Source organism: Dendrobates tinctorius, unplaced genomic scaffold (assembly GCF_039654945.1).
Source record: "Dendrobates tinctorius isolate UK_male_01 unplaced genomic scaffold, ASM3965494v1 ptg000016l, whole genome shotgun sequence".
Lineage (NCBI taxonomy): Eukaryota > Metazoa > Chordata > Amphibia > Anura > Dendrobatidae > Dendrobates > Dendrobates tinctorius.
The window spans coordinates 15,801,757-15,826,274 of NW_027361684.1; the positions used below are offsets into that span (position 1 = coordinate 15,801,757).

At 42.7% G+C, this 24,518-nt stretch overlaps 1 protein-coding gene across 5 annotated transcripts in view; it reads left to right on the top strand.

Annotated features, from left to right (window-relative positions):
* FAM222B (family with sequence similarity 222 member B) overlaps positions 1-22,771 on the top strand; it is a 214,245-nt gene extending 191,474 nt beyond the window's left edge. For all 5 annotated transcript variants that reach the window (XM_073565500.1, XM_073565501.1, XM_073565502.1 and 2 more), the window contains one exon: positions 8,445-22,771. In XM_073565500.1, coding sequence (XP_073421601.1) covers positions 8,445-10,345 — 1,901 coding nt within the window. In that variant the 3' untranslated portion in view covers positions 10,346-22,771. The remainder of the gene's footprint in view (positions 1-8,444) is intronic.
* The last annotated feature ends 1,747 nt before the right edge of the window (positions 22,772-24,518 follow it).

Here is a 24,518-nt window from a genome sequence, read left to right on the forward strand (position 1 = left end):
ATCCCGCGAGAACGGACGTCATCGCGGGCATTTTCGCAAAGGATTACTGGGAACGGATGCGTGGGACGCCGGAAGGTGAGAATAACACTATTTTTTTATTTTTTTTTTTTACATTTTATCTTTTACTACTGATGTCGCATAGGCGGCCTCAGTAGTAAAAAGTTGGTCACACTCGTCAAACACTATGTTTGATGAGTGTGACCAACCTGTCAATCAGTTCTCCAAGCGATGCTACAGATCGCTTGGAGAACGCTAGCATTTTGCAAGCTAAATACGCTTGCAAAATGCTAGTTTTTCCGCGGGAAAATCGCGGGAATTTAAAATGCGATTTTCCCACGGAATGGAATTCCGGAATTCTCGCAGTAATTTCCGCGAGAGTTCCAGTACGTGTGCACTTAGCCTAAACCTTCCAAATGCAAGCACCCCACCTCAAATCAACTCCAGGCCTTTTATTTGCTTAATTGAGAATGACATAACGAAGGGATTGCCCACACCTGTACATGAAATAGCCTTGGAGTCAATTGTCCAATTACTTTTGGTTCATGTTAAGGAGATGAAACTCATAAACCCTTCATCCAATTTTAGTGTGGATACCCTCAAATGAAAGCTGAAAGTCTGAACTTCAACTGCATCTGAATTGTTTTGTTTAAAATTCATTGTGGTAATGTCTAGAACCAAAATTAGAAAAATGTTGTCTCTGTCCAAATATATATGGACCTAACTGTATGTAAGTACTTGGATAAGAATACAGTAATTAACCAGAGCCAGCATGGGTTTGCAGAAACAAGTCATGCCAGGCTAATCTAATTTCTGACTATGATGCAGTCACTGACTGGGCGGTTCAGTGGAATGCGGTAGATATAGTAGATCTCAACTTCGCCAAAGAATTTGAGAAAGTGTCTCCTACTATCCATATTGAAAAAATTACCAATTATGGGATTGACACGGCTACGGATAGATGGATTCATAACTGGCTCAGTGATAGTACTCCGAGTGGTAAAAAATGGTTGTACATCCATTTGGAAAGGTGTTTTCAAGTGGGGTAACTCAAGCCTCTGTAATGGCCCGAGTGTTCAACATTTTTATAAATTATCTTGATAAGGGAACTGAAGGTAAACTAATCAAATTTGAAGACGATGCTAAGCTGGGAAAAATAGCTAACAGTAGAGAAGACTGAGAAATGATTCAGAAGGATCTAGATAAGCTTGAACAATGGGCATCGACTAATAGCATGGCATTTAACAGCGAGAAAATGCAAGATTCTCCATAAGGGCAAGAAAAACAAATTACATCTACCAAAATGGGAGGAATAAAACTAAGCAACAGTACGTGTGAAAGATTTGGGTATACTTTTGCAGCAGCAAAAGAGGCAACACCTTTCTAGGATGTATTAAAACAAGTATAGAGGTTAGATCACATGAAGTAATTATCCCCCTCTACTCCTCCTTGGTCAGGCCGCATCTGGAATATTGTGTCCAGTTCTGGGGACCACATTTTAAAAAAGACTTTGAAAAACTGGAGCAAGTTCAGAGAAGAGCTTCTAGAATGGCAAGCGGACTGCAAAGTGTGTCCTACAAGGAACGGTAAAAGGAACTGGGAATGTTTAGCTTGCAAAAAAGGCCAAGAGGAGACTTAATGGCTGTCTACAAATACCTGAAGGGATGTCACAGTGTAGAGGAATTATCCTTATTCTCACTTGCACATGGAAATACGAGAAGCATTGGTATGAAAGTGAGAAGATACAGATTAGATATTAAATATTATTGACCGTGACGGAGATCAATGAGTGGAACAGGCTGCCATGAGAGGTGGTGAGTTCTCCTTCAATGGAAGTCTTCAGAGGCTGGACAGACATCTGAAATGATTTAGTGAATTCTGCACTGAGCAGGAGGTTGGACCAGATGACCCAAGAGGTCCCTTCCAACTCTTAACATACTATAATTCTAATTCTGAGGCCATCTACTTTTTGATACTGGCCTTCAGACATGCCTGAAGCCCCACTGATAAGAAATGTCATGTACTCCTAGTTTTATACCATCACCTCCTATCAAAAAATCCCTTTATTATAACACAGAAGTTTAGTTTTAGCAGCTCCCTGGTTTATAAGTGTATTTTAGACTTGCATAAAGATTAGTGGCAGAAATCCAAAGTTCCCCTTACGAGCTTTATGACCACACCGTGTTTTGTGCGTTGACCGCCCTCATGTAAAACCTATCGCCTGTGTTCAACTGACCGTTCCTGATGGTTCGGTTTACCTTTTGTGCATCCTGTATAGTTTGGTCTGATTTCTTAGATATGTGCAGATAATTGATTATGGCTGTAACAATTCATTCTGCTCATCACGTATTTATGAAAGCTGTGTCGTCTTAATACCTTTGTCTGGCTTGAGGTCACATATACACATTGCAGATATTTTCTGCAGACAAATTGGCATTTGATTTTCAAATCCCCTCCGTGTAGGGGCGCTTTCACACTGTGTTCTATGCCACTTTCAGTAGTCCCATCAGGGCTTTCGTCCGAACCTCCCACAAAATGGGATTTGCGTGTATGCGCTGACTGGGCCATTGACTGTAGTGATTTCACCGTGTGCTCTGTCGTACTTCGTTTTTGAGAGTATATGCTTACTGGAGGCCGACACTCGCACACTTTAATATCTGGAAACACATCTTCTGGGACCTCTCCAGCTCTGGTAATAAACGGGCCTCATGTCCATCCTTCAGAGCAAGTTTATTCCGTGTCCCAGGATGGAGGGTGGATAAGAGAGGCTTGTTGGGACAGATACTAACCAGCACTTGCTAGATGAGAACACCTTTTTTATGGATCTTGTATCGGGCTGGGTCTGAGCATACAAATGAATGTGAGCCATTATAAAGCTTCGCAGACCTCGAATACACCTGTAAATACATTTTCTCCTCCACCCTTGCCTGCAGGTACATATGACCTTTTGTTAAACACCACCTTAATGTACAGAGAGGAACATCTGTTTTAATAAAACCATTCCTTTTCTGATCAGTCATTTGGAAAGTTAGGCTTCTGAAGGTGGCAAATGCTACATTCCTAATATTCCCAAGGGGTCGGACGAGGATTGCAGCACCCCCCTGTTCTATAAATGGGTCCTGGATCCACCTCTGTAGCATGAATCAATCAGTCAGACATTCAGTTGTTGTTGATGGAAATGTCTGGTTTAAAGAAATTATCTGGATTTTTAAAACTGGTGTACTGTCCTTATTGGGCTTGTCTTGCAAATGAATGGTCTGGGCCTTTTGTAAGCAGATAAAAAGTCCTATACTATACTGGTTCTCGTGGGATCAGAAGTGATGATCCTCAGTCACTGAGATGCCAGCACCGTGGCCATGTGGTCATGTGACTGAACTCAAAGACGTCGTATGCCAGTCACCTCTGCGCTATGGCATCAGCTGTAGTAAGGTGGCTGAAGAACATCCTAACTTCTGGACTTGGTGTTTGACTTTGTCACTACACATGCTTAAAGTGAACCTGTCATTCGATTCATGCTACCCAAACCGTGGCCAGTATGATTCGGAGCCTTAAGATGTGATCTAAATTTGGCACTGACATCGTCTCGATCTGCAGTTTTTAAAGAGAACATGTCAATGATACCAAATGGTGTTACATAACTTTTTAAAATGTAAGTTACTGCTTCTGGACTTCAACAAAGGCCCGTCCAGAAGGGAGTGGTTAAACAGATTCCTTTAAGTTGATGTCCAGTTATCAGTTTCTACTAATCCATGTGAGAGCAGCATGACAGGGCTAGAGATCCTGATTCCAGTGATGTCACTTACTGAGTTGACTTCTGTCACTCTGATAAAATCAATGTTTTATCTTCTGCACATCTATCAGTTCTGACTGTTGAGCTCTGTATAACTCTGCTCACATCTGATTGACAGCTTTCTGCCTATGCACAGTGTACACAGAAGCTGCCAATCAGTGGTGTGGGTGGGGTTGTACAGAATGAATAGACATGAAGGACCACCCGGCAGGAGGTTTACTAGTCCTCTAGAGATGATCTGCTGATTTAAAACGGTTATCAAAACTATGGCAAGTAGCTGCAATCAGGGTCTTTGTTCTTTCAGACTAAACAGCAAAAACCTGTGTATAGATTTCCTTCAAGTCCTACCTCCTCCCTTAGTGTGTATATTGCTGTCTATACATCAGTAAAGTTGGTTGATGTTTGTAGGGAAGTTACAGAATAAGCAGTAATAAATGATCGTAACCTAAAACTATCTGAGCTCTGCTACGTGGGCCATGAGTTGTATCACGTGCTGGACCATTAGGTTATACTATTCTTAATTGTAATTTTTTTTTTTTTTTTTTGCTTTTTCTCCCATAAACTGTACAATTTTGTAGACTTGTGGAATTGTATAGAACACGGAGTCTAATGTATTCCTTGGCAACATTGGCCTGGTAATATTAGAGATTTGAGACAGTGCCACAAAGCTGAGCAAAATTTTCTATTTCTTTGTGTTTGCGCTTTTAATTAGTGTTTTTCTTGGTACACTATTGTTAGACATAATAGATAATGAGATCAGCACTTTGGTAAAAATAACAAATTACAATAAGGTAGCAATAAAAAAAAAAATCTTGGTGGTTACTTGTGAGCTTAGTCTGAAAGATTCGGCTGAGGCAATTGGGAGGGTGCAGCCCTTGGGTTTATGTTCACAATTGCAGCTTTGTATTTTCCTTGCTTACCTCTTGCCATTAATTCCACGACGCTTTGCAGATTATTAGCATGGTCCCCATTGGGGCTCAGAATCCACAGTTTATTCCCTATCTGTGTTTTTGACATTACCAATTATGATTGTTGAACAAAACTTTCAGTCACCTCACTGGTACCTTAAATCTTGGTAGGATCAACCCTCCAAAGAAGTCTATATGGGCAAGTAAGTCATAGGAAGCTGAAGAAAATGATACCTTGATATCTGCAATCCAATTTCTTATTCCAGAGAAATCCACGTTTTTCTTAATATGTTAATGAGCTGTCAAGATCTATGGGAAGGACATAGATCTCCCTGAGAATCTGCCTCCAGAGATTATTTTACGAGAGTGGCGTTACTTGTGTGAGACATGTAGATCAGGAGGGCAGACTGTCAGTCGTTGCATGTCTCACCCGTAACTCTCCCTTTCATTTACAAAAATCTCTGGAGGCAGATTCTCCAGGAGATCTATGTCCGGCCCATAGATCTTAACAGCTCAATTACATATTAAAATGCGGATTTCTCTGAAATAACACGTCAGATGCCAAATCTCAAGATACCGTTTTATTCAACTTTCTATGACCTTCATGTCCATAAAGACTGTTTTGGAAGGTTGATCCTACTGATGTTTCTTTTTTAAAAACAACCATATACATAACGCAGTCACTAACTCGTCAATTTAAAACGTGCAGCAAAAATGGGCGAAAACAACTACAAAAACCCCTACTACCAATAGTGTGTAACTAGCCTGAGGCTATATTTACAGGCGAGCGTAATGTGCCACGTGGTCAGAATCTGTTAGCTGTAAACAATGGAGAACAAAGCTGCTTTGTGGGACCTAAGTAAGGTTATGTTCACATGTTACATTTTTGCAGCATTTTTTAATGTGCCAAATTTAAGCTGCTTATAAAAAAAAAAAAAAAAAAAACAGGTTTTGCTTTTTTGCTCAGGTTTTGCTGTTTTGTTTTTTTTTTGTTTTTTTTTTAACTACGTATTTGTTAGGATACGTTTGTCTCTTGTGCACGATGATAGTTTAGTGCACAGAAAAAAACCTGATTCAACTTCATCAGATTTTGGCACCAAAAGCGCAGCAAAACCAGATACCTGCGTTTTTGCACTGCAGTGGGTGAAGAACGCTGAAACAAGAGACATGCTGCAATTTGCGAAAACCAAGCTCTTGTGACAAAACAGTCATGAAATAAAACTTTCTGAAATCTCAATCTGCTGGTAGCGTGGACAACATGTGAACATAGCTTGTATGTGCAGTTTTTGTGATTTGAGCAGTGTGATCTACGCCAGGCCAGTCTTAGTGTATTATGGGTGAAAGTCCCAGCCCAACCTCTAGTATGGGGACCCAAGCTGAAATGTGAGCCCCCAATGTGTGTAGCCACGACCTCTGACGAATCGAGCAGCAGACGTTCCTGTACAGCGCAATGTTATGGCGAACCGACCCAGCATGTACCCATATTCACCATATGATCATGCGCTTGGTGTATGTAGCCCTGTGTATATTCTCTGGCTGCGTGACATGTTACATGGACGTAGATGATATGTTGGATCAGTCGTGGATTTGTGTGACCTCCGGGCAGCAGCTGCAGGAGTCTCCTTTTCTGGCGCGTCTCGGTTGTACGGGTTGTGTGCTCGGGATATTATGTCTTGTTTGCAAAAGACAGATTCTACTTGTCCTTCTGGCTGAAAGCAATAAGTCCTGAGCATTTTTCACTCTGAGCAGCTGCGTCCTCCTCGAGATATGTAAGGAATTACTGACGAGATGGAGCAGAACCAATAACTTCTTGACTATAGGCTGAGGGCCTTGTTTCCGGTCAAGTGCCTTTTAGCTGTGTAGCTCCAGGCAGCTGCTAACTTACATGTCTCCTAGGGATAAGGCTGCCAAACCTGGAGGAAATTACTGCACCTATTGGCTTATGTGAATAGTAAACGTTTAATTGCTTTAGCAGAATTATTGAGCCCTAATCGTGGAACAGATACTAGGTACATGCTGGCACCAGACACCTCTAGATATTACCCCTTCATCAATCTTCTATCTGCTTGGAGCGCTTTCAAAGACTAGTTGAGCAATACATTTACATGGTCTGTCCTAAATCAGCTCTTGAATTGAGATGCAAATGAGGCTGAGGAGCTATTTGTAGATCTGAAGCTTCTGTCACTCCAGCTCTATTCCCTGTCCATTGCCTGCTGCTTACTTGGAGATGAAAGAGGATATAATACCTGTGCTGCCGAGGATCCAATATCCAATAGGAGACCAGACGCTGTTGTTGGTCAACGCGCTTTGAGGTGGTCATACCTTTTTATCAAGACAAACCACAATAATCACCTTGAAACGCGTTGACAAAACCGCTTCCGTCCCGCAACTGGTCTCCTGTGGTATATTGGATCCTCGGCACCATGGCTTTTATATGCTCTTTCATCTCCATGTTTGCTTACTATCTGTTTGGATCTGCAGCAGATGTCTTTGCTTAAAAGCTAATAAAGGGGTTGTGAGCAAATCCTGTTTTGCCCTTTCTTTTGTGATACAAAAAAAACCCCTATTTCTCATATTGTCATTCCAGTTTTCTTTTAAACAGGTGCCTTCTCCTGCTTGACAGACTGCTCCATTGCCTTAAGTCACCCAGCATTGAGGCTGTGGGTCAAGCAGGAGGTGGTGGTGGGGATGGAGCTGGAGTGACAGATGGTTCAGATCTATGGTAGCTCTTCAGCCTCATTTATATATCAAACTCTGATTTCTCAGTAAGGGAAGAACGGACTGGCCATGTAAAGTTATTGCTGGGATTTTACTTAAAAGCTACAATATAATAGAAATAGTTTGGGGGGTGAAATCTTCTTGACAGATCCCCTTTCAGAACAAAAGACTCTCGTACCCACGTTGGGGGGAGGCTGAAATCAAGTGTTATTTCCTTCTGGCTCATGCACTAGTCATGTCTTTTCACGGCCGAGACCCGTGTATGTAACTGGCGGCTCCTGCACCCATCGTAGAGTGCTCATAGCCGTCATATGGCCAGTGACAGCCGCATCGTGACGTGAGAATTTATAGATCTGATCCCGTCCTTGGTCTGATCAGATACCGGTTTTCATCTTCCATATGATAGTATACATATATTTTTAAGACTCTATTTAGTTGTCATATTTTTCCTACAGGGCAGTGGTCTTAATAAAAGTCAGGGAGACATCCTGCTCTTGCCCGATTAATCAAATATTTCCTGAAAATGGCGGTCAGCATGTTTCCCTCTTACAGGAAATGAAGGCTTGGGTAACAGTGGCCTCATTGTAGGACTAATGCAAAGCCCTAATTCCATCCCTATCATGGAGTCCCGGCATGTTCTGTGTGCACAGGTGATGGGAATGTCATCGCTGCTCCGGTTCTGTGTGATGTCTCAAATACTGAGGCTTCTGTCTCCATACACTGCGGGAACAGCAGCTGTCGACCCATGGGCACAACTAGTTTTTGTCATAGATCGGCTCTGGTTCTGTTTCTTCATGACACCCATTTTGTTATGCCGGGTCTGTAAGCATTTTTTTCATGTAATGTGTTTTTTGTTTTTTTTTTTCCTTGTGCGTTGCCTCAAGGTTCTTCTCGCAATGTGTTTTTGTTGTTGGATAATTTGAATGTAGCGGTTTTGTGTTATATACTGTAACATTGTTTTTTTTTTTTCTTTCAAGAGTAAATGCTTTAAAATAACATTTTGTTTTTTGTTTTTTTCTTATTTTTGGCAGGGGATACTACACAGAAGATGAGATCTGCTCAGCATCCTACTCCTGCAGAATTGGATGCTTATGCTAAGACGGTTGCCAACAATCCCTTGACAATAAAAATCTTTCCAAACAGTGTGAAGGTTCCCCAAAGGAAGCATATTCGCCGCACCGTGAACGGACTGGATACATCAGGCCAACGCTACAGTCCGTATCCTTCGCAGGTCAGCACAAAGACAGGACTTTTGGCAATTGTCAAGTCACCGGCTAAAAGTGTTGTGAAAGGCTTCGACGGTGCTCGTGCCCGCCTTTTGCCAGACTCTATGATGAATCCCCCTTCGGCTCCATATGTTGCACCTAGCACTTTAAACCACCCTCAGGCGCTTGCACGCCCCCAGCAAACCCTGCAGCATGCGCAGGCCCTGCAGCATGTGCAAAACATGCAACAGCAGACTTTGTCACACTCGCAGAGCCTGCCACCTGGACTGCAGCACTCACAAAGCTTGCCACACCCTCAGACAATGCAGCACCCTCAGGGCCTGCCACAGGGGCTGCAGCATTCTCAGGGTCTGCAGAACACGCAGAGTATATCCCAGCAACAGGCTCTTCAGCATCCGCAAAATGTGCAGCACACGCAAGGTGTGCAACACTCGCAAGGTGTGCAGCATACTCAGAGTATGCCACAGGCACTGCATCATGCGCAGGGACTTGCACAGACAATACCACGCCAACAGAGCATGTCACATTCTCTGCAGCACCAACAGAACCTCCCGCCTGTCTTGCAGCACCCTCAGAATATGTCTCAAGCGCGACAACATCCACAGGGAATGCAGCATCCACAGAACGTGGGATCTCAACATTCGCAAAGCCTGCCCCAACAATCGACATTACAGCATGCCCCTGGAGTAAGTCACCAGACTCTGCCACACCCTGCCAACAACATTCTGCAGCCAGGTTTACATGGAGCACGAAAGCTGCCTGATGCGGATGCCCCTCCGAATGTGACAGTGTCTACCTCAACTATTCCTCTTTCTATGGCTGCAACCTTGCAGCAAAATAGACCACCAGACCTTGGCAGCATTGTGCACCAGATAAACCAGTTCTGTCAGGCCCGGGCTGGCCTAGGCTCTACCTCTGTATGCGAGGGCCAAATAGCCAACCCCAGCCCTATCAGTCGTAACCTGCTTATCAATGCAAGTACCAGGGTTTCCACTCACGGCATCCCCATGCCTTCATGTGTTGGAACATCTGTAGACCATGCTGCTGCTATCTCCTCTGCCGCCTCGGGAAATGTCCCTTTAGTGAACATGAGCAGAGTGCCTACTTCATATCCTGGTGATCTCAAACCCATCACATGGAACCAACATCAGCTTGCTCATCTGCAACAAATGTGCGGAGGAGAGTCTGGTGGTCCTGGGAAACACACTCAGAGAGAAATTGCTGCCCAGGTCTTTCCTGGTAAGCAGAACCCGTACCAACAAGAACTGTGCATGAGCCAGTCTTTTGGCTTAAAACCCCCAATTGAAAAACCTACTCCTTCTCCTCCTGTGAATGGATTGCCGGGTCCCTTGCCATATACCAATGGACACTATTTTCAACCCATATGGAATAACATTTTGCCTACTCCAAACAGTGATAGTTCAGGATCACAGGACCTCACTATGCCTTTCCACGGAGCACAGGCAGCTGGTGCGCCCTTGGATTGTGCCGGGGGTGCTCACTACAGAGGCGTTGGGGGAGGACCATCCAACCAGAACAACTTGTTGCAGACCATGGATTACCTAACTGGAGGGGACTTTCAGCAGTCCTGCTTCAGAGATCAGAGCATGGCTCCACTTGCAAAGGTTCAGAGATCCCAAATGAGTAGAGCCCCTGAGTCAGCTGATAGTCGAAGTATTCACATTCAGCATCCAGGGTATAGGTAGGCTCCAGTCACTTTGCATCCCGAGAGGATTTAGTCTTAATTGATTAGCAAGGCTCTTGTATCCTCTTCAATGTGCAAACTTCTTGTGATCATTATATGCAAAAAAAAGCTGTACGGTGCTGTAATTCAGAATCTCATGTACTTTTCCCTTTACTACTTTTTTTTTTTTCTTTTTGTGGTGGTAGTATTAGTTTCTCAGCACTGATGGGCTTCAAAATGCTGCTTTATTTTAATCTTGGGAACACTAGCCCTAAGAAGTGTGGTGTTTTTGTTTTGTTTTATTCCACCCTCTCGTTTTTATTTTTACCCCTTACCCTCCCACCCTTACTTTTCCATGCTTTAGAGGCTGACAGATCGCCCTTTGTTCAGTAGACATGGATTTGTATAAGTAGCATTTCTGGATCTGGTACCTCCGGTCATACGTTAGTGCAAACGGGTTCTTTTTAATTCCCATTCACCCTTCCTTGGTGCGGCAGAGAATTAGTTCACCGGATGCGTGTGCATTTTTAGAGAAATGACAATTGGGGTTTTTTTATGCTGTCAGACAAAATGATTTTTTTTTTTTTTTTTTTTTCCCTTTTACAGTATTGTTAGGTCTTTATGCTATGAACCCAAAGGTCTTTATTTTAAAAGACGTCCCTTTTTTGTCCACTCTTCATTTGTTCTGCTTTGTATTAAAAGCAACTTTTCTGTTTCAGATAGGTAGTGATTTTATTATTTTTCCCTCCAAAGGTGGTGGTGTGTACACTAAAGCAGTTTGGTGACTTTTGTTAGGTCCTCATTTTTTTTTTCTTCGCTATGTATGGCCCAGCTGCTATAGTGCCTTGTCTCAGAATCGCAAGGACATCACTATGTTGTGTATTGCAGGTCCTAGTTGCAAATATTAGGCATTAAAATATCTTATAGTGGCAGGGACAACAGTCTCATTGCACGTTGTCCCTCTCGTGGCAGAAACTCCAAAATTCAGACATTGATGTGTGCTATCCCACACTACATCTGTCTCTGACCGCCTCACTTCACTGCCTTAAAGCGAATCTGTCAGCAGGTTTTTGCTATGTGATCTTACTGAAGCATGAAGTACGGACAGAGACCCTGATTCCAGCAATGTATCACATAGTTTACTGGGTGCAGAAGTTATATTAGAATCACACTTTTTTTTTTTTTCTCTGCTGCAGACCTAGCAGAGCTCGGAATGCTGAACCCTGTATAACCCCACCCACATCACTGATGAGCAGCTTTCGGTGCACACTGTATATTAGCAGAAAGCTGCTAATTCGTGTTGGAGGCATGGTTGGTCCTGAAGGCACAAGACACCTTTCAGTGATAATCCGCTGACTAAACTATAATATATATATATATATATATATATATATATATATATATATATATATATATATATATATATATATATATATACATACACACACACACACACACTGCTCAAAAAAATAAGGGGAACACTTAAACTATTGAATATAACTCCCAAGTAAATCAAACTTCTGTGAAATTAAACTGTCCACTTAGGAAGCAACTCTGATTGACAATCAATTTCACATGCTGCTGTGCAAGTGGAATAGACAACAGATGGAAATTATTGGCAATTATCAAGACACACTCAATAAAGGAGTGGTTCTGCAGGTGGGGAAAACAGACCACATCTCAGTACCAATGCTTTGGTCAATTTTGAATGTTGGTTGTGCTTTCACACTCATGGAAGCATGAGACGGACTCTGCAACCCACACAAGTGGCTCAGGTAGTGCAGCTCATCCAGGATGGCACATCAATGCGAGCTGTGGCAAGGAGGTTTGCGGTGTCTGTCAGCGTAGTTTCCAGAAACTGGAGGCACTACCAGGAGACAGGCCAGTACACCAGGAGACGTGTAGGGGGCCGTAGGAGGGCAACAATCCAGCAGCAGGACCGCTACCTCCGCCTTTGTGCAAGGAGGAACAGTAGGAGCACCGCTAGAGGCCTGCAAGATGACCTCCAGCAGGCCTCAAATGTGCATGTCTGCACAAATGGTTAGAAACCGACTCCATGAGGATGGTCTGAGTGCCCGACATCCACGGATTGGGGTTGTGCTTTATTTTTTTTGAGCAGTGTATGTATGTGTATATATGTGTGTATAATATATATATATATATATATATATATATATATAATAAAAATTTCTCGATTAGGAGATTGTTTTGCATAATTTTGTCCTAAAACGGGAATGTGCACCAGTTGTAAGAGAAGGGGAGATGTGTTTGAGATTTTATTTTCTCCATTTAGCCTCTTGCTGGGGCTTACCATTTTTGATAAAAATAAAGGATGCTTACACCATTACATGCTTTTGATTCAGAGCTCCATGAAAATTCATATAGTTAAAATATAACATTTTGGCAGCTTGCAGCCACCACTAGAGGGAGCTTGCTGCATACAGTGTAGACATAGAACTCAACAGTACAGTCTGCAGGTTAGCTCCTTCTCGCGTTGGATGCAGGGACTATGTCATAAATGTGATTTAAAAAAAAAACTACAGTAAAAACTTAAGAGTAATCGATGGATAGTGGCAGATACAAAAGCTGCTCTTTCATTACTTATGTGATATGATAGGCATGTTGTAATGTATCACTCCCTAATAAATTTCCTATGCCATCGATAATCCCCGTTTATGGACCATTGCCATTTGCCATAGGTCTCTTTATAAACAATTTAGTGCACATCATTCCTTAGTAACTGTGGGGAACATGTTAGAAATGTGACTTGACCTGCCAAAGCCTTGTAGGATCCACTAGTGAGTAATGTGAGATCCACGATGGAATGAATACTATTGACTTAGCTGTTTTCGGCCTTAAAAGCCGGTGTTGGTGCCTCACGATAAGCTGTGATCTATTTGGAAGCATTTAATTTTTTTCCCCTACTTTTATTTCCAAAATTACCGCTATAGCCCCGCAGTAAGACTTTTGCTGAGTTTTCAAGTAAAGTCACGGTATACAACTTGTATTCCACCATCTTTATCAATCAGGCTTTTCTAAAATTGCCTCAAGCCAGTGAATGTCTTCAGTTGACGTGGGCCCTTTGACTGCTGGTGTTGGCCTACTCATAGGCTACTTTTTTTCATTTTTCTTTAGCAGAGTAGCTTGTCTTGAGTACTTCTTAAGTAATCACTTAAAAATGGAAACTACAATTGCTCTCTAATTCATAAATGAATAGTACAAATTAAAAAGTTTCTTATCAGAGAAATGTGCTTCTTTCTCTTTCAGAACTGATCTTTTATCCTCAATTTCAGGGTCAAATCTGTAGTCAGTGATGACACTTTCCTGGTATTGGGATAGGAGATGAATTGCTGCTTGTAAGAGTCTATGGAGAAGCAGAAGTAGCTAGAGGCGGGGACGGCGTGCCTGGCTATAGCTCCTCCTGCTTCTCCATAGACTCTTTTACAAGCAGCATCTTCTGCTGCACGTTCTCCTGAAACGTCAGCGCCACTTTAAGTGCGCTACATGCTTTTTCTAGTTTTCTAGTTTTCATGCCTGTTTATTACGCTCATTCAGCGTAAAATGGATATTGGTGAGGGAAAAGTAAAAGGTGGAGATATTAGACATGAAAAATGCGCTCAACATCAACAATTACACTACTTTCCTCCTCAATGAAAGGCAACTGGCTGCAGCAGAACATCTTTTTAGTCGCTGTAATACTGGGGATTTAACACGAGCATGTTCCTCATGTTTACTTTTACCATGAATTTAAAATGGGTGCGATATGTGGCCCCCCCCCCCCCCCCCCCCCCATCATCAATGGTGCCCTTTTAATCCTTGCACAGGCCAAGCACATGCAAATATACTTGATTCAGTGCTAGCTTTTATCTAGAATAGTCCAGTCTGAGGCAATGAACTTGAGGCTACAGAGCATTTCTGGTCACACAACATAAGGATTTCAGTGTATCCCTACTACATTGCGTATGCTGATTGTCTGTAGGGTCATGTTGCATACTGTGCTGTCAGTCTCCAAAAAAATCATAGTAACCTAGTTAGCAAGGCCGAAAAAAGACATTTGTCCATCCAGTTCAGCCTATATTCCTTCAGAATGAATCCCCAGATCTACGTCCTTCTAAAGAACCCAATAACTGTAAGATACAATACTGTAAAGCCCCCGTTACACACTGCGATATCGGTAGCAATATCGCTGTAAAGTCACCGATTTTGAGAGGTAGCAGCGATATTGCTAGCGATATCGCTACATGTGATACTTACCTCTGACCGGCTCCCCCGTTGCTCATCGTTGGTCGCGCGAGAAGCTCCTGGATCATTTCTCGTCGGGCGCTTCCTGCTGGGCTTCCTGTGGCGTGGACGCGGGCGGGAGGACGTCAGGATCGCCACGTCTGACAGGTAAGTAGCGACTCCTGCGATGTCGCTGGTGAGATCTGCCTGTGCGGCAGCTCACTAGCGACCACTTAGCGATGCACCAGTGATCCATATCGTTGTCGGGATCGCTGGTGCATCGCTATGTGTAACGGTACCCTTATTCTCCAGGAAGACATCCAGGCCTCTCCTGAACCCCTCGCCTGAGTTCGCTATCACCACCTCCTCAGGCAAGGAATTCCAGATTCTCACTGCCCTAACAGTAAAGAATCCTCTTCTGTGTTGATGGGAAAACCTCTCCTCCAGACGCAGAGAATGCCCCCTTGTGACCGTCACTTTCCTTGGTAGAAACAGATCCTCGGAGAGATATTTGTATTGTCCCCTTATATACTTATACATGGTTATTAGATCGCCCCTCAGTCGTGTTTTTTTTCTAGACTAAATAATCCTAATTTTGCTAACTCTCTGGGTATTGTAGTTCCCCTATCCTCTCAATTTTGTTGCCATCCTTTGTACTTGTTCTAGTTCCATTATATCCTTCCTGAGCATCGGTGCCCAAAACTAAGCACAGTACTCCATGTGCGGTCTGACCAGGGATTTGTACAGAGGCAGTATAATGCTCTCAATCCATTGCTGTTGACCGCCTGACTGCATATCCTTCAATATATATTGCATGAATGTTATTTTGCTCATGCGACTGGTCAGATCCTTGATGTTCTGTGACCTTAAGTCTTATAATAAATAAATAATAATCTTTATTTTTATATAGCGCTAACATATTCCGCAGCGCTTTACAGTTTGCACACATTTTTCATCACTGTCCCCGATGGGGCTCACAATCTAAATTCCCTATCAGTATGTCTTTGGAGTGTGGGAGGAAACCGGAGTACCCGGAGGAAACCCACGCAAACACGGGGAGAACATACAAACTCCTTGCAGATGTTGTCCTTGGTGGGATTCGAACCCAGCTAACCACTGAGCCACCGTGCTGTCTTATAATTGGTAGTCTGGAAAGTATGAGAAAGTGGAGTGCGCCTGCTTTCTGCTTCCTCCATTTTTAACCAGGGAGTTGCTAAATTTTCAGCCGTGTCCTTTTTCTCCCAATAGATCGGTATATGTACAGTTGTGGCCAAAAGTATTGACACCCCTGCAATTCTGTCAGATAATACTCAGTTTCTTCCTGAAAATGATTGCAAACACAAATTCTTTGTTATTATTATCTTCATTTAATTTGTCTTAAATGAAAAAAACAAAAGAATTGTCCTAAAGCCAAATTGGATATAATTCCATACCAAACAGGGTGGACAAAAGTATTGGCACTGTTCGAAATATCATGTGATGTTTCTCTAATTTGTGTAATTAACAGCACCTGTAACTTACCTGTGGCACCTAACAGGTGTTGGCAATAACTAAATCACACTTGCAGCCAGTTGACATGGATTAAAGTTGACTCAACCTCTGTCCTGTGTCCTTGTGTGTACCACATTGAGCATGGAGAAAAGAAAGAAGACCAAAGAACTGTCTGAGGACTTGAGAAACCAAATTGTGAGGAAGCATGAGCAATCTCAAGGCTACAAGTCCATCTCCAAAGACCTGAATGTTCCTGTGTCTACCGTGCGCAGTGTCATCAAGAAGTTTAAAGCCCATGGCACTGTGGCTAACCTCCCTAGATGTGGACGGAAAAGAAAAATTGACAAGAGATTTCAACGCAAGATTGTGCGGATGTTGGATAGAGAACCTCGACAAACATCCAAACAAGTTCAAGCTGCCCTGCAGTCCGAGGGTACAACAGTGTCAACCCGTACTATCCCTCGGCGTCTGAATGAAAAGGGACTGTATGGTAGGAGACCCAGGAAGACCCCACTTCTTACCCCGAGACACAAAAAAGCCAGGCTGGAGTTTGCCAAAACTTACCTGAAAAAGCCTAACTCGTTTTGGAAGAATGTTCTCTGGTCAGATGAGACAAAAGTAGAGCTTTTTGGGCAAAGGCATCAACATAGAGTTTACAGGAGAAAAAAAGAGGCATTCAAAGAAAAGAACACGGTCCCTACAGTCAAACATGGCGGAGGTTCCCTGATGTTTTGGGGTTGCTTTGCTGCCTCTGGCACTGGACTGCTTGACCATGTGCATGGCATTATGAAGTCTGAAGACTACTAACAAATTTTGCAGCATAATGTAGGGCCCAGTGTGAGAAAGCTGGGTCTCCCTCAGAGGTCATGGGTCTTCCAGCAGGACAGTGACCCAAGACACACTTCAAAAAGCACTAGAAAATGGTTTGAGAGAAAGCACTGGAGACTTCTAAGGTGACCAGCAATGAGTCCAGACCTGAATCCCATAGAACACCTGTGGAGAGATCTAAAAATGGCAGTTTGGAGAAGGCACCCTTCAAATATCAGGGACCTGGAGCAGTTTGCCAAAGAAGAATGGTCTAAAATTCCAGCAGAGCATTGTAAGAAACTCATTGATGGTTACCGGAAGCGGTTGGTTGCAGTTATTCTGGCTAAAGGTTGTGCAGCCAAGTATTAGGCTGAGGGTGCCAATACTTTTGTCTGGCCCATTTTTTGATTTTTGTGTGAAATGATCAGTGTTTTGCTCTTTGCTTCATTCTCTTTTGTGTTTTTTCATTTAAGACAAATTAAATGAAGATAATACCAAAGAATTTGTGTTTGCAATCATTTTCAGGAAGAAACGGAGTATTATCTGACAGAATTGCAGGGGTGTCAATACTTTTGGCCACAACTGTAAAAGTCTGGTTGGTTGGGCCCCCATGTTCAGTCTGTATTTTAAACATACCATAAATACCCCTGATGGGAATGCATTAAAGGTTAGGGACACATTTTTGAATTGTGGGAGGGGAGGTTTTTATACGTTAATGGGTACCTTTTTAGATAATAAAATTGCACTACGTTTGTCTTCAATCCTCTTTCCTTTAATCATTTTCTGAACACCTTCTTTCCCCACCCATCCCCAGATTTGCAGTCTGATCCAAGTTTGAGTCCTCTTGTGGGAGTGCCTCTCCCAGTAATATAGGCTGGATGTGAGGTCTATGTGTATCTGTCTGCATTAGCTCATATAACCACATTTTTTTCTATCCTTTACTTATTACCTCTTTGTGCTCAAACCTTTTGATATAGCTGGTTTTCCCTGCCCTCTCTGAGATTTTCACCTCTTTAGAAACCTCCCCCTGCTACTATCTCTAAAGGTACTGTCACACTTAGCGATGTACCAGCGATCCCGACCAGCGATATGACGCGGTCAGGATCGCTGGTACATCGCTAAGTGGTCGCTAGTGAGCTGCCACACAGGCAGATCTCACCAGCGACATCGCTGGGGACGGGGGTCGCTACTTACCTGTCACACCAGGCGATCCTGCGTCCTCCCGCCCGGCTCCACGCGTCGCTCGTCCTCACAGCAGGAAGCGCCGCAGGAAGCTGATGACGAGAAACAGTCCTGAACGTTCTCGCGCGATCAGCGATAACCAGCGGGGGAGCCGGTCGTAGGTAAGTATCAGGCACAGATATCGCTAGCAATATCGCTATAACGTCACTAGTTATAGCGATATTGCTAGCGATATCTCTTAGTGTGACATGCCCTTAACACCGGACAGAAGGGCTGAGGAGAGCAGAGGGCCATGAGCGCAGGAGTTGTAACACTTCTGGCACGCACTTGGCTAGATTAAAGGCTTACAGACTCTACAGCAGCAAAATAGTAGAACATTTTTAATGAAGACTATTTAGAAAGTTTCTGTCTTATATTTTGCTTACTAAAATGCAAAGAGAGTCCATGTGACGGTGTGCGTGGCCTATATGAATATATTGCTCTTAAGTGGTACAATGTGGCCTCTGGCCAAGAAAAGGTTGCTACTTATTAACAGGGTGGGCGAGAAGGAACGCGAGTTGGCTTGTAACCACTGTTTTGATGCCTTAGGGGATCTGACCCACCCAAAACTGTTACATACCCCATACAAAGATAGTCATTATTGGACGGGCTTGCCTAACCTTAAAGACAACGGACACTAGCGCTTGTGCTGATTTACCGTGACCATATATTTTCCTTACCAGATGTTTATCCTGCTGTTAGACCATCTGAATAATGGGCCGAGCCGGACGCTATTTAGTTGTGTGTAGTAATGAGTGTCCAATGTTCCCGTCTCCAAACTGCATTAATGCATGTTCCCATGTGGAGGGCTTTTTTTTTTTTTTTTATTACTCCCCCTCTTGTTGGCTGTCAGGCTGACCAGAACTGACTTGTAGACTGACTGTTGGTGCCAATTGTTTACATTTGAAGCTCTTTATCTTCTCGCTAATCCCAAAGCTCTAGGAAGATGAATGAGTGTGTACAGTACACTGTGACGTCCTCCTGCAGCAACCAAAGGGTTACACTATAAATAATGGTGGACTGACACTGGCCTGACTCCCATATTTGTATGTGTGTATATATAATTTAAAAGCCCCCAAGGCTTTCTCAACTGTGAAAATGTATATTCAAAATTTCTCCTTTATTTTATTTTACTTTTATTTTTTTCCTCAAATAACAACCAATAGATCTTTACATATATTCCATGTACAGAGTTGACTTTGAGTCCTTTTTTTTTTTTTCTTTAATTTATATATTTATGGTTTAGTTAAGTACATTCTGTATCCAGTGCAGCTTCACCGTTAAATCCTGTGGCCCGTCCTGTAAAGATTCAGGTTTGGACTTGACTCCCAGGAGGCGTCCGTCACAGCCTATTGTGCCTCAGCGAGGTGCTCAGACGCAGTGTGCACAAAGCTTCCCTCTCCGCTATTAAAGAGAATTTGTCGTCTTTTTTTTTTTTTTTTGTGTAATCTGGTAACAGTATGACTTGGGGGGCCGGGAGCTTGATTCCAGTGATGTCACTTACTAAATTGTGCTTTTAATAATCAGTGTTTTATCATCCGGAAATTCACTACAGGGCTAGTGCCTGCTAGTCAACTGCTTTCTGCCAATCGGTGCTGTGGGCGGGGTTGTAAAGACCTCTGCATTCTGTGCGCACTGCTAAATCTGCAGCCGAATAATCAGTGATTGTATCAAAATGACAGCGTGCAGCCCAGAAAGTGACACATTGCTGGAATCGGGGTTTGAGTCCCTACATGATTCTGCTCTCAGATTACATAGTAAAAACCTGCTGACAGATTCCCTTTAATCCCATGTTCCCCAATAGCTGGTTTGTAGTGACTGCAATTGTCAGATCCTAGTGACTTGAATACTCGGCCCAGGTCTGGACACGTGCCAGGCGCCAACAAGACAAGTGTCTTTTTTAAAATTAGCTGCTTGCTCCTGTTTGGGTTGCTTTCAATAGATGTCTTTAGATGGTTGTCATCACCTAGTCATTTTAAAAATGGATCTAAATGGCTCCTGGAGTGGCCTTTACCCTAAAATCTACAGTCAATGGCTTGTGAAGGTGCCACATCCATCCTCGGCCTGTACACCCTATGTTGAGGGTTTGAGGTTTGCATTGTAACGCCACCTTATGTATCTCATTGCTGCTGGACAGCCTTGCTACTCGTTGGCTTTCTCAATGCTTCCCTAAACCTTGCGATTGAATGAGTTTGTGCACCGTTTGGCTCTTTGATCTCATCCTACAGCGATGGTCTCGAAGAAAAGGAATATAATGATCACAATGAAGTTTGATGAATATTAAACATGGGGTAGGGAGAAAAATGTAATACTTTCTATGTACACTGGCTAAAAGTTAATGCTATACTACTGTAATTAAGTGTAATATTTCTGTACGAATGTTGCTTGTTAGTGTGGGTTTGAGTAGACAAGTATGAGTGAACCCACTGCCGTCACCGGCTGCGCCCTTCACTGACCTTCAGATAGACGACAAAGCCTTAAGTATTTGCCTCTCTAGATCTTTTTTTTTTTTTTTTTTTTTTTTTTTATTCTTAGTAACATTGTTTTTATTCTCCTACATGTTCTTATACAGTCACACAATGAATCAATCCCAGTCACTCCTTTTTGTTGTTTTTTTGGTTCATACATTCTCTTAAAAGGCCCTCATTGAGCCAGATGTTTAGTTGCCTTCTTTAGGTTCTCAAACACCAGTGATGTGAACGGGTGACACCACTAGTTCTTGTATGTAATCACTCCTGGTTTGTATTGGGTGGTTCTATGTTTGTTTTGTTTTTTAGACATAACTAAACTGGATTGGATATCAGCAATGGGAGGAAAAACTCCATTTTGAGACCTGCCTTCCTATTTCATGACATTACACAAAACATAGATTTCCAATCCAATTGTTTTGGGCTGTGTTCACATCTGTGTTGGAGCCTCTGCAGACTGTAAAAAAAAAAAAAAAAAAAGGATCACAGATCCGTTATGGATATAAATTAAATTTTTTCCAACCTATGAGTCAGTCAGTTTGTAACGCAGGTGTGAACAGTGCCTCAACTGAACCCTATGCAAACAGACCTGCTGCCTTGTCCCTCCTGGCTCTGAGTGTCCGCTAGTAAGCAGTATTATTACACCACCCAATGCATCTTTGCTCAGAACATGTTTGCAGTTCAGTATGGTCCTGCTTTCCTGTCTGTTGTTTTGTTTTTTGTTTTTTTTTTTTTTTTTTTTCTTTTATATGGCTCTTATAAGGAATGTGTTATAAACCCAAACCAACTGTTTGCTTTGAGGGCAATTTTAATTTATTTATTTTTTTTTTTCTACCCATGCATAAATTTGGGATTAAAAATAACTATTTACAATTGGTTTTCATTGCAAAATGCTGCACCGTTTGGTTATTACCGGCCTTCCCCATACACTCAACACTAATATGATTTGTGGTTACAAATCAGCCGAGAGAAGTGCAGAAAAATACAGTTACAAACTTTTCGCTAGACTGTCCTAGTGGGCTCACTGACGGATTCTCAGTTAACTCATTCTGCAGCTGGCAAATTGACCGTACAACACAGCGACTATAGAAGGCAAATGGTGGGAAAATGTAAATGCAGCCTAAGTGCAAAAATGAAAAAAGATTTTGCATTTAGGTTGAAAAATTGTGGACAACACCCCTTTTTTTTTTTTTTTTTTTTTTTTTTTTGTACTAATAATTTGGACCAAAATATGGCAGCATCAATACAACACTAGCTGATCAGTTATGTCCATTGCTGGATTACTCTACATCTTGTGACTGGTATTAGATTTAATACCTTCTCCATAAACTAGTCCTCACCCCCCCACACACACACCTATTAATTGACTAGTTAAAGACCTACATACAACCTCCTCCCCTTGGCAATGTGAAAGGATCATTAATGTGTCACTTTTAATTTTAAAATGAAGGCCAGTCCACCCTGATTTTTCATTTTTAGCATGTTTGAAAACCTAACATCTTTAGAAAAAAAAAATGCAAAAATTATATTAGAAGTACAAGTTTTGAAGTGACGTTCATAGGTGGGTAGGAATTCTTATATTTAATAGCGGGAGGGTAGTTTTTCTTTCCTTTTATTCTTTTGTAGGTTATGTAGGTCTGACAAACTTTTTTTTTTTTTTTTCCCAAAAAAATAATCTATTTTTTATTTCCAGATACCTTCCTTACCAAGAGCAAGAACCTCGCTTTATTTAATATTTGTAATAGCTTATTATAAGGTGTTCTGAGTTAACCCTTTCTTTTCCCCTGTGCCAGAGTGCTGCTATCGGTCTTCACCCTGGCAGAATATCCATAGCACAGTAAGAGACTTTGGACTAAAACGTTACGTGCTGGCTGGTGTTGCCTTATATTTAAAACCCAAGAAGAAAAAGTGGGGAAAAAAATGCACGTAATGTACACAAGCCTATGTTCTGCCAAATATCAGCAGCAAATGAAGTTCTAATTTATTATTTCAGATGGTGTCATGAGTAGTCACTGGTTCCAGTGCTGGAAAACCTAATGTGATACTGAGGCTGTCATGTCATGCAATATTTCCCCAACATGTTACCTCCCAAAAGCCACGGTTTCCTCCTCCTCTTCATTCCATACCTTGCCTGGGCCCTGACTTTTAAAAGTGATATTCTGTTATGTTGGACCCTGTAAGCTGTATTTTACCATCCAAATACAAACCACCTCCTCTCCAATAAAAAAAAGAAAATTGAATTTTTGACTCGTGGTGTTTTAATGATTGTATATTCCATGCTGGGTTTTTTTTTCCTCTCCAATGGGTTGGACAGATTGGCTAATATTTGAATCTGGTTTTAGGTAGTGCTAGTTTAAGAGAAGAAAACGAGAACGTGTCACATCCAACAATAGGTCTACTGACTCAAATTTGATATGCTCATCAAAAAATAAAAAAACCCTAAATGCTCAAATCACACTTTGCATCTCGATAATTCAAGTCGTAGATCTCCTCCCAGATCTGGATCGGTGCATCACTGAGCTCGTGGATAGTCCTGCGCTAGTTGACAGCGTCAGATTTCCTGGTATATATCATGAGAAGTTCTCATTTATCCAGGAGCTGACTACACACTTGCCACATGGGGTTCAGCATCATTGTGTCAGGAGGATCTAAGGGCCTACTGCACCAGTATAGGGTCTGGCCATGGCCCTGAGGATTTTAACATGGTACCTGACAGTATTCAGTTCCCACAATATGACATTGGACCGTCATGTGAAGTACGGTCTGACTTTGGTCAAAAACATGCACACTAGTACCCAAGGGCAGTCATTGATTGCAGATACTGATACTACCGGGGGTTTGTCATTTTATGTTTTTTTTCTAGGGCTGATGTAACTGCCCATGTCCTGGCATCTGGTCCATGCACTTGAGACTGTGCTGGAAGACGCTGCAAATCTACTTACGACAACATGTATGGATGTGCCATCTTGGAGGAGCTATACCTACCTACGCAGGCCTGAATACCCGAGGATGTACCTGCAGCCCAATCAGAAGTAACAATGACACTAGCAAAACTAAAGATCAATTGGAAAGTACACTGCTCAAAAAAATAAAATGAACACTTAAACAACAGAATATAACACCAAGTAAATCAAACTGGCCACTTAGGAAGCAACACTGATTGACAATCAATTTCACATGCTGTTGTGCAAATGGAATAGACAACAGATGGAAATTATTGACTATTATCAAGACACCCTCAATAAAGGAGTGGTTCTGCAGGTGGGGACCACAGACCACATCTCAATACGAATGCTTTCTGGCTGATCTTTTGGTCACTTTTCAATGTTGGTTTTGCTTTCACACTCGTGGTAGCATGAGACGGACTCTACAACCCACTCAAGTAGCTCAGGTAGTGCAGCTCATCAAGGATGGCACATCAATGCGAGCTGGGGCAAGAAGGATTGCTGTGTCTGTCAGCATAGTGTCCAGAGGCTGGAGGCGCTACCAGGAGACGTGGAGGGGGACGTAGGAGGGCAGCAACCCAGCAGCAGGACCGCTACCTCAGCCTTTGTGCAAGGACGAACAGGAGGAGCACGGCTAGAGCGCTGCAAAATGACCTCCATCAGGCCACAAATATGCATGTGTCTGCACAAACGATTAGAAACCGACTCCATGAGGATGGTCTGAGTGCCCGACGTCCACAGATGGGGGTTGTGTTCACAGCCCAACACCGTGCGGCCCGCCAAGGAAATGCCACCTCACAACATTACTGACCCACTGCCAATCCGGTCATGCTGAAGTTTGTCGCAGGCAGCAGATCGCTCTCCACGGCGTTTCCAGACTCTGTCACATGTGCTCAGAGTGAACCTGCTTTCATCTGTGAATAGCACAGGGCGCCAGTGGCGAATTTGCTAATCCTGGTGTTCTGTGGCAGATGCCAAGCGTCCTGCACGGTGCTGGGCTGTGAGCACAACCCCCCATCCCTGATGATTAATTGCCCTGGGG